The sequence below is a fragment of the Vulpes lagopus genome, chromosome 11 (assembly GCF_018345385.1).
Source record: "Vulpes lagopus strain Blue_001 chromosome 11, ASM1834538v1, whole genome shotgun sequence".
Lineage (NCBI taxonomy): Eukaryota > Metazoa > Chordata > Mammalia > Carnivora > Canidae > Vulpes > Vulpes lagopus.
Genome location: NC_054834.1, coordinates 25,668,572 through 25,678,352, shown reverse-complemented (window position 1 = coordinate 25,678,352; position 9,781 = coordinate 25,668,572). Strand labels below are relative to the sequence as shown.

Here is a 9,781-nt window from a genome sequence, read left to right as displayed (position 1 = left end):
TTTTTAATTAAAATGGTAGTGATTTCCACTGTAATCTTGAATTTATAATTATTTTATGTTGACCGGCACGGAAGCTAATGAAAATAAATCAAACCTATAACATATTAAGCTTGTTTTTTGCTGTTTTTTCTTTTTTTTTTTTAAGAGAAAACCATTCTGTGCTCCAGCCAAGGGAGGCTACGGGTCCGTTTCCAACCCTCTGGGAGCTGAAGGGGAGCCACACCTCCCTCACGGGCACGAGGGGCCAAGGCGGCCTCCCCGCAGCGCCTGGCTGCCGAGGACACGGGCCACCCGGGTGTTTGTCCGCAGAGTGTGGGGGGCCCCGGCCGCGACCTGCTGTGCCCTGGATCCGCGGAGGAGAGCCAGATGTGGGGGTCGGCCGTCCACGCGCCTCCACGGCAGGAGGGATCCCCGGGTTCCCGTGGGGGCCCTGGGACCCCCGGAACGGAAAGCAGCCTCACGGGTGGGCCCCGGGGAGGCATCGAGCTGCCCGGACACTGGAAGGGGCATCAGGCCAGGTGGCCTGCAGGTGCTGACAGGCTGGATTCGGGGCCGCCCTTGACAGGGACCACGGAGTGACCCCAGGATGAGGTACCGCATCAGGTTAGCGTCGCAGCAGGAGGTTGGGGGGCGGCTCTGGGGTGAAGGGTGAGGCCCCATGGAAGCCCGGCCCGTGCCCGGTGTCAGCTCCACAGAGGCTCGGGCCTTGGCCTCCAGGTGCCAGTGTTCTGCGTGTGTCCTGGGTTTGCGGCAGATGAAGGGGGGAAGATGCCGGTCCCCACCGCGCCCCCTGGTGCCCGCACCCGGCGCTGGTCCCTGGCCTTGCGGGACGCTGGCGGACACGGTGCGCGGGCGGCTGAGTCCTCCCGGGGGCGGGGGGGACCACCCGGATGCCCGCCGCCTGACCGTGCACGGGGCCAGGGCCAGAGACACAGGCGTCAAACCAGGGTTAGTAACCGGGAGCCTGTCAACGGCCTTCAGGGTGGCTGGGTGAGCACGGCCCTGGGGGCTCCTGCGCTGACCGGCCCGGCCTGGCACTTGGGCGCGTCCTCTGCACTTCAGGGGGACATCGGGCGGCTGCTGCTCGCCGGGACCAGCAGGGGAACGAGGAGCTTCCTTCTCCGGGGGCGACAGCTCCGCACCCACGCGGCCTGGAGCGCAGGCCCCAGGGCACAGCCAGGGGAGCGGGGATGAGGAATCAGAGACGCAGGAGGTCCCAGTGACCCTTGCCACGCCAGCCGCCCGGTTGAAGAGTTCCGGGCAGGCCCCTGCACAGAACATTCCAGGCCTCGGGGCAGCCGGGGAGTCGAGTGTGTGGGGTGGGCTTGGCTGAGCCTGAGGCACGGGAGCTGGGCCCTCCTGCTGCGGGGACAGGATGGCTTCCGGGCCTTTGGGAGGTGAAGGGCCGCCATCCCCTCCGTCTCCTCCGTCCCCTAAGGGGAGACCTGAAGGCCACGTGCTCACTGAGGGGGACCGGCCAGGGAATGCGGAGAGCCCCAGCGGGGTGAGGTGCAGAGCTGCCCCCCAGTGTTGTGTGGCGGGAAGCACGCCTCCCCCCGCAGCCTGCCCCCCACCGTGTCCTCCCCACCGCCTCCCCCCACAGCCTCCCCGCCATGGCCTCCCAACTCACGGCCTCCTCCCCACTGCCCACCACCGCCCGAGCCAGAGGAGCAGAGCCAGGGAACCGCGAGGCCACAGCAAGGGTTTGCAGGATCCGAGATATTTAACTCGGAAGAGACCCGCCTGGTGCCTCGGAGGAGACATGACATCACGTCACGGCGACAAGTAACGTGGAGGGGGTGGTCCCGCCCAGCAGCGCCCCGGGATTACAGCCACTGGGCGGAAACTGCAACTGCAAGGAGGCAGGTTCATGCTCAGTAGAAGCAAGAAACGTCCTCCCCTCGGTCCTGCCAAAACAATGGGAAAGCCTGGTTTTCGTAAAGTGCTGATAATAAATCAGCAATAGGGCACGTTCACATCTATTAGGTTGAACCACGTAGAATTGCTGATGCTCGACCATCTCTGACCTAGAAAAACAGCACTTGCGTGCGTTTCCTCACCTCAGAGCAACCCCAGCCCTCTGCTGGCCTGCAGGCCCCCAAGCCCCGTCCCCACCTCCCGCACCCCTTCTGTTTTTGGTCTAGAAGATAAATCAGGTAATTTAGTGAGTGATCAAGCAAACGCAAGCCTAAGCATGTCGGAGAACAACAAATGGTGTCACAATAAAAACTGAGTATCTTGAGGTCAGAAATTAAGAAGGGGCCGTGGACCCTCACACCTCCGTTCTGCTGCAGGACCTTTGCCACTGCAGGTGCCTCTGCCTAGAACATTCTCTCCGCAAGCTGACCCGGGCTCTTCTCGTCCTGTACACCCCCTCGTCCCGCCCGCCCTGCCCCCCGCCCGCTCGCCCCGCGGTGTCACCCTCCACCCACTGTCCACCATCGTCCCCGGGAGCGCCACGGGGGCAGGCGCCCTGTCACCCTGCAAACTCCCCGGGTTTGGAACAGTGCCCACCCCCCAGTGAACGTCCAGTACATATATTTGGCGAGAATGAAGGACTGATGAGTGTCAACCAGCGACCCGGGGCCTGGAGGGGTCACATGATGTTCACAGCGGCTCCAAGCACCTGCCTGGAGGGGCCGAGGGAAGCCCCGGGACTCAGATCCCCAAGCACAGACTCTTGAGAAGCCACCCTGCTCTCGGAGACCAAGGGTCTTGATGCACAGACTGTCCCGAGGCCGGATAAATGCTCCTGCTCCGGGTGCGGAGGAGGCGGGGTCCCGCAGGGGCGGCCTCGACTCTCAGGGGTGCAGACCACCTATGCCGGGGAAGGCTCTCTGGGGAGCAGAGTGCTGGTCACCTCCAGAAACTCACGACCAGGTACCAGGCCACGGAGTGGGCACGGCGCCGCCTGAGGGGCACTACCGACCGGGGCCTGTTATACGGGAACGAAAAATATGAAATGATCCCTACTTGGCAAATGCGTGAGGGATGTATTTGCCTGGCGACAAATGAGGGAGCAGTGCCAAGGGGCATGTTCGAGGGGCATGGAGCAGGGTGGCTTCTCGAGAGTCTGCCCCTCGAGGGGCATGGAGAGGGCAGGGAGTGGGACAGGGAGAGGGATGGGAGAGGGACGGGAGAGGGATGGGGAGAGGGATGGGTAGAGAGACAGGACAGGGATGGGGAGAAGGATGGGATACGGATGGGGAGAAGGACACAGAGAAGGATGGGAGAGGGACGGGGATAGGGACGGGAGAGGGACAGGGAGAGGGACAAGAGATCCGCTGGCTCCTGTGTGAGGAGGCACCTGGGGGCAAGTAGTCAGTGCGTAAGGATGGGGGTGAGGAGACGCCCGGCCTCCGCCTCAGGTGCTAGGTGTGCAGACAGCTGGTCTCCCGGGTCAGACGCGGGGGACACAGAGGCCACTGCCCGCCATCGGCTCTCAATGGGGCCGTCAGGACACAGCATGAACGGGGGAGGCGGGGGGGCGGGTGCCACGAGTCGCACCCAAGGACATTGGCGCCCGTGGGCGAGCGCTCGGCAGGTGCTGGGGCTCGGGTGCCTCGCCGCCCTGCGCGCTCACGGCATTTTCCAAGGCTGCGCCCGGGCGCTGACCTGCGAGACCCTGCAGGCCCAAGGCACCTGGGGCGGCTGCCGACTGCCCCTATGTCACCAGGGAAAGGGGCCCCGGGGCACACGCTCAGGAACCCCCTTCCCTGGGCAGGGCCCATCATCATGTGGTGACGGCACCCGCCTGCCGGGCAGAGAGCGCCGGTCGTCAGGGAGCCACGGGTCACCTGTGATCACTGCGCCCTGACCCGCACCACGCAGGGCGGCCTCATCCTCCAGCCTGGGCGCTGAGTCGGTGGGACCCGCAACGTCCTTCCACGGCCAACGCACGTGGGTCAGTGCAGGGCCCTCGGGGGGAGGACCTGGGTGCCCGGCGTCCATGGGGCTGACCCTCCCGTCCCCTCCAGGCTGCCCACCATCCTGTCCCCCCTGCAGCTGCCCACTGTCCTTTCCCCCCCGGGGCTGCCCACTGTCCCCTCCCGTCCATCTGTCCTCCACACATGTGCCGGGGCCGAGGCCACCACACAGGGTCACGGGCCCGAACCTCCGAGGAGGGTCGCAGGTACATCAGGCCCGGGGGAGGGGAGGGCCTCCAGGGGAGTGGCCTTTACAGCTGCGCAGCTTGGTGGTCCCTGCCCGTCCGCAGGCTGGGGGCGGCGGGGCACCGGGCATCCCACCTGGACGGCACCTGCCCAACGGGCCTCCACGATGAGCGCCTGTTTCTCCTCGTCTTTCCTTCCTCAGGCCGTTCCGCTCGCCTCTGGACCCCAAGTGCAGCAGCCTGCTTCCCCCCCGTGGCCCCCGGCCTCTCATTCCCACCCGCCGCCTCTCCCCACGGCTCCCGCGGCGCCAGCCCTGCCTCAGCGGGGCCTCCGCACGTCACCTCCAACCTGCTCGGAAAGGGTTGCCTCACCTGTGCGTGCGGCTCAGCTGCGCCACCTCCGTCTGTGCGTCCGTGTCCCCGGCACGCAGAGTGGCCGCCGCGGGCCAGTGCTACTTTGCTTGGCTGTCCCATGCGTGATGCAGACCACAAGGCCTCGCGTGTCTCTGGAGATTTATGGCTTTCGAAAGCATCATCTGAACACAGCCTTTTCTCCTGGTGCGCCTCAAACACGCTTGTGCAACGGTCAGAGCGAAATCCTTTCGGAGGCCACCGCACCCTGGGATTTCGGATTTGTCGGCGGAATGGCCGTGCCATCCACGACACCCGCTCCGTCCCCCGCTCGGGACATCTGCACCTTAATAACTGGAAACGGTCTGGCTCCCCCGCCTCCTGGCTCCTTTGGGATCCGGACTCCAGGCCCCGTCGCCCCCTTTCCTGCCCCAGGAGTGGAAGAGGCAACGGCTTTTCGGGCGCGGGGTTGTGGCGGCTGGAGCCTCCCACTGTTGGCGCCCCGCACCCCTCCACCCCCCGGCCTCAGGGCCCTGCGGCACCGCACCCCAAGTCAGCGCCTGGAGGGGACGCGAGCAGACCGTCCCTGCAAGCGCAACCCCAAGGACCAAATCCCCCCGAGTGTGACCCCATCACTCCCAGCCTTTAAGTAACCAGAGCTGCCCATGCCTTAAAGGACACAAAACATGGTACTTTTTAAAACATTTATATTTATATATATAAAAAAATTAAATATATATAATATATAGTGTGTTTGAGACTAAAAATATAGTACATAATATTTAAAAAAAAGGAAAATGAAAACAGAGTAGGAAAAGGCGTGAGGGCACACAGACACACGTTGCTAAAAACCTACGATGGTCTGTCCTAACAAAAATAATATTCTTTTCTCTCTTCTCTTAATCATCATCATGGATCCGTTTATTATTGGGGTTCGGGAGAACAAAACGCAGCCAGAGCCAGGAGTGAAGGCCGTGACCCCAGGCTGGTCGGGGCAGAGAGCGCGGCCCCCCTCCTGGCGAACGGGGTGCCCCCACCCCGGGTCTGGCCGCTACCAGGCGGCGCCCAGGGGGACTGCACGGCCGCTCGGCTGCTCCGTCCCCGGTGGGGGTGTTCCCAGGGGCGGGGGCAGCACCTGACCCCCAGACACAGGTAGAAGGCCGCAGGCCCACCGCCCCGACGAAGGCCAGCGGTCGCGGCGGGCGGGAGGCCAGGGGCAGGGGCAGGAGGCTGGCGGGAATGTGACAGTTCTACGCAAACGGAGCTACTAACATTATTATTATTATTACCGTTATTATTTTTCAGGGCAGGCTTGTACCAGAGCCGCCCATATGGCCTGTGACTGCTGCGCAGCAATGGTTTCTCCAGGGACGGGGCCTGGAGCCCCCTCACAGTGATGCTCGGTGGGCCTGACCCCGCCCTGCCCCCACGCGCACCTGGCCGCGCATCTGGCCCCATGCACCTGGCCGGACACCTGGTCCCACGCACCTGGTCCCGCGCACCTGGCCAAGCACCTGGTCCCGCGCACCTGGCTGTGCACCTAGCGGAGGGAGCCCAAGGCGGCACAGGGAAGCCAGGCAAGCAGGTGCCGTGGGGGGAACCAAGGAGGGGGGAGCTAAGTCGAGCTTTGTAGCTTCTTAACAGAAACACGCCTGTCCCAGCACTGTCACCTGGTGCTTGCGGGAGTGTCCCCGGCTCCCCGCCGGCCCCATGCGCCGTGACTTCCTAACGGGAAGGGCCCGCGGAGGAACGCAGCACGGACAGGGCAGCCGTGGGGAGCCAGGGCCGGGCCTGGACATGCAGGGGCAGGGGTCCCCACAGCCCACCTGGCTCCATCCTGAGGAGCACAGGGCCACACAGAGCAGAGGGCACGGGGGCTCTGTCCCGGATGTGCCCCTCAATGTGTGGGGCAAGAGGGGTGCAGGGGGGGGCCCGCAGGCGGGTCAAGCTGACCTTCCCTCCCCAGGCAGGGCGCCCCGGCCCTGCGGGCTCCTGCCTGAGCTCACCACCACCCTGGGGCTGGGCCCCCACCAGGGCAGCCCCCGTGGCTCCCCAAGTCACACCCGCCTCTGGGACATTCGGAGTCTGTGTCACAACGCTCCGCCCTCCTGGGTCTCCCAGCTGCACAGAGGGGACAGCGCGCTCACCTCCCCGTGTGCTGGGGGCACTCTGGCTTCTCCACGCCCAGCGAGGGAGGCTGCGGCCCTTCCCCTCGGTCCAGGCTGCCCGGAGCTGGACACCGGGGGACACAGCCCATGCCCTGGCCTGGCCACACACAGGAGTCAGGCGGGAGCCAGAGGTCGCCCCAGGCCCACCTCACCGAGGCCTGGCTTGCGGCCCCCAGGACATCCTGCAGGCGCGCGTCCCCCACACGTCCAACCAGACGCCCACAGCCAAAGCGCCCTCCCAGAGGAGCCCCTCCTGCGCCCCCGCCCTGCTGGTGTACTGCCCCCCAATCCCCACCCTGGCGCTGGGCCTCCACCTCCCCAAACGAACAGCACGACCAGGATGGCAGCCCTCCATCAGACCAGGGGGCGGGGAGGGACTGGGGCGCTGGGGTCCCCCGAGCCGTGCCCAGAGCGGGGAAGAGGCTCCGCTCACAGGCGTCTGGAAACCCACGGTCCCCAAGCCGTCAGCTGAGGTGGCCAGCGGCTAGCGACCCCGGGCGCCTCCATGTCATTGTTTCGGCCAAGTGGGCCCAGCGCTGACACAGAAAGGGAGGAGTCACAACGTGGCCAAACCCCAAGTCCAAATGAACAGTTTCTGGGACGCTCGTGTTTAAAAAAGCCATCGTGGTGTTCAGAGGTGAGTGGGCCGGGCTGCGCGCAGCTTGTTTCTGCGACGACCGTCAGGCCAGGCAGGAATCCACCCGCACGGGAACCTGCACCCTTCCCAGGCCTATCCCGGGTTCGCCCAGGGGGACGCTGAGGGAGGGCCAGCTCCCGGGGGAGGGGCGGGCACAGCTGGAGCCCCTGTGGCTGCGGGGGGGGGGGGGTGCACAGGGGCAGCCCACAGGCTGGGCATTAGCCGGTCCGTCCCTCCCAGGGCGGGTGAGGAATGTCACCCCGCAGACCCATCTGCAAGGGTGGCGATGGCCCGTGGCTGATGAGCATGTAAGTTATTAAAGCAAACAGGACTAATGAGTGATGACCATGAGAGAGGGCACGCGGGTGCCAGGGAGCCCGGGTGGGGGCACAGTTCTCTTTGGTCAGAGGTGGTGGCTGGGAATGGCCGCGTGGAATGTGCGTGTGGGGACAGCATGGGCGTGACTGCCTGCAGTGCCCTCCCGCGTCACCTGCCCGGGGCGGCCCTCCCCTCCCCTCCAGGCCCCTTTCCCACCGACACCTGACGGCGCGTCTGGGGCTGGCGATACCCGTCCCCTGTGGCCCCCCACACCGGGCCCTCGACCGAAGCTGGACACTCAAGGCACTGGAAGTGAAAGGAGAATCTGATTGGTCCAAGAAACAAAAATTAAAAAAAAAAAAAAGACACTCAACAACAAACCCAAAGCTGTCTCTGGACACTGCGGCCCGTGCCCCCGAGTGGCAGCCTCCCTGCCCAGCGGCAGCGGCGGGACGGCGGGTCTGAGGGCCGGGCCCCTCCCCGAGCCTGTCACAGCCTCCGGACAGGTCTTACCACCTGAATGTTTAAAAATGGATTCAAAGTGCTTGGAAATTCAGAGTAAATGGACGGTGCTGGGAATCTGGCGGAGAACGGGTGCCCCCTTTCCCTCCCATTGGGGCTCTGTGCAGGGGGCAGGGGGGACTCCCTACAGCTTTTATTTTGCCTCCCCTAATGAGGTTTTCATTGTTTTTTTTTTGTTGTTGTTGTCTTTGAAACCTAGCCTGTGGAATCCCACCCCGACGCCACCCGCCGGCACAGGCCCCAGAGTTGAAGCCGGGATGCGGGCGTCGGCGTGGGAAGGGGTTCGGGCAGAGGGGTCCCGGGGGGAGCTGGCTGTCAGCACCCGGTGCCCCCCTCCCGGGCCGCCCCCCATCTAACCGGCTGGTTCTACACGGACGGGAAAAAAGCAGCTACTGGAGAAATCTGGATCCTCTGCAGGCCGAGGCGCAGGTCTCCCCACGGGCGCGCGGGTGGCAGCTGGAGAGGGCTGGAGGCGAGCTGGGGCGCACCCGCTAACCCGCACCCGCTGACCCGAGGTCCCTGCTGCAGCCCGGGAGGGGACTGAGAGGGCCTGGCCGGGCCACCGCCTTTCCACCACCTGTGCGCGCGCCCCCCGCGCACTCGGGGCCCCGCGCGCCCCAGCACCTGGCTCCCCGGGGCCGCGCCGGCGCAGGGCGAGGGCACAGGTCGGAGGAGACACGTCCTCCCGAAGAAGAGGGAAGGGCAGGCCCGGGAGGCCGGGGCTTGCGGAGCACCATCCTCGGGACGGGGTGTTTCCGGGAGACCCGCTCCCCGAAGGCCAGGGCTGCGGCCGGGCGCGCGCCTACACGTGCGTCTGCATGCGCTGCTGGAAGCGCTGCCCGAAGTCCGAGTGCTGCGACGTGTAGGAGAAGCGCGTGGCCGTCGCGTACTTGCCGATGGGGTCGTAGGCCTCGAACGGGGTCCGCTCCAGCCCGGCCGGCGCCTGCGGGTAGCCCAGCCGGTAGCCCGGGAAGCCGGCCGCCGCGGGGAACGGGTGCGGGCCGAACTTGTCGTAGTTCTCGTAGGACAGCGCGCCCGCCCCGTCGGCGCCCGCGGGGTTGGGGGGCCCGGCGGCGGGGGGCTCCGGCCCGAAGTCGGACGCGGGGGCGCGGCTGTAGGAGCTGAGCTGCGCGTAGCCGCTCGAGTGCGACAGGCGGGAGGCGGGGCGCCCGTCGAAGCGCGCGGGCCCCGGGGCGCGGTAGTCGGCGTAGAGCACGGCCCGGGACGCAGGCCGGTCCTCGTGGGCGCGCACGTTGTAGTAGCCGTTGGTGGGGTCCTGCGGGCGAGGCGGGCGCGGTGGAGGCGCGGGAGCCGAGCACCTGCCCCCCCCTCCGGGAGCCCGCGCCCCGCCCCAGGCGCCCCCCACCGTGCACACCTTCACGTCCCCGGAGCCCGCGCCCCCTCCCCAGGCGCCCCCAATGCGCGCACCTTCATCTCCCTGGAGAGCCACGACCCCTCCCCAGACCCCGCCCCCACTGCACGCACCTTCATGTCCCCGGAGCCCGCGCCCCTCCCCAGCACCCACAATGCATGAACCTCACCTCCCCAGGCCCCCCCCAGGCCCTCCCAATGCGCGCACCTCACCTCCGGGGAGCCTGCGCCCCCTCCCCAAATCCCCCCCCACTGTGCGCACCTTCTCCTCCAGGGAGCCCGCGCCCCTCCCCCCCTCCGCCC

General features: G+C 66.3%; 2 protein-coding genes across 3 annotated transcripts in view; both read right to left on the bottom strand.

Moving 5' to 3' along the window:
- Positions 1-228: 228 nt before the first annotated feature.
- Positions 229-3,951, bottom strand: LOC121471507 (transcription initiation factor TFIID subunit 4-like). The gene is made up of 2 exons (XM_041722322.1): positions 3,825-3,951; positions 229-1,433 (listed from the first exon to the last, which is right to left on the bottom strand). Exons 1-2 carry the CDS (start codon positions 3,949-3,951, stop codon positions 229-231), a joined length of 1,332 nt encoding a protein of 443 aa, XP_041578256.1.
- Positions 3,952-5,226: 1,275 nt separating this feature from the next.
- Positions 5,227-9,781, bottom strand: part of KIRREL1 (kirre like nephrin family adhesion molecule 1) — a 63,882-nt gene continuing 59,327 nt past the window's right edge. For both annotated transcript variants that reach the window (XM_041721703.1, XM_041721704.1), the window contains exon 15: positions 5,227-9,383. In XM_041721703.1, coding sequence (XP_041577637.1) covers positions 8,910-9,383 — 474 coding nt within the window. In that variant the 3' untranslated portion in view covers positions 5,227-8,909. The remainder of the gene's footprint in view (positions 9,384-9,781) is intronic.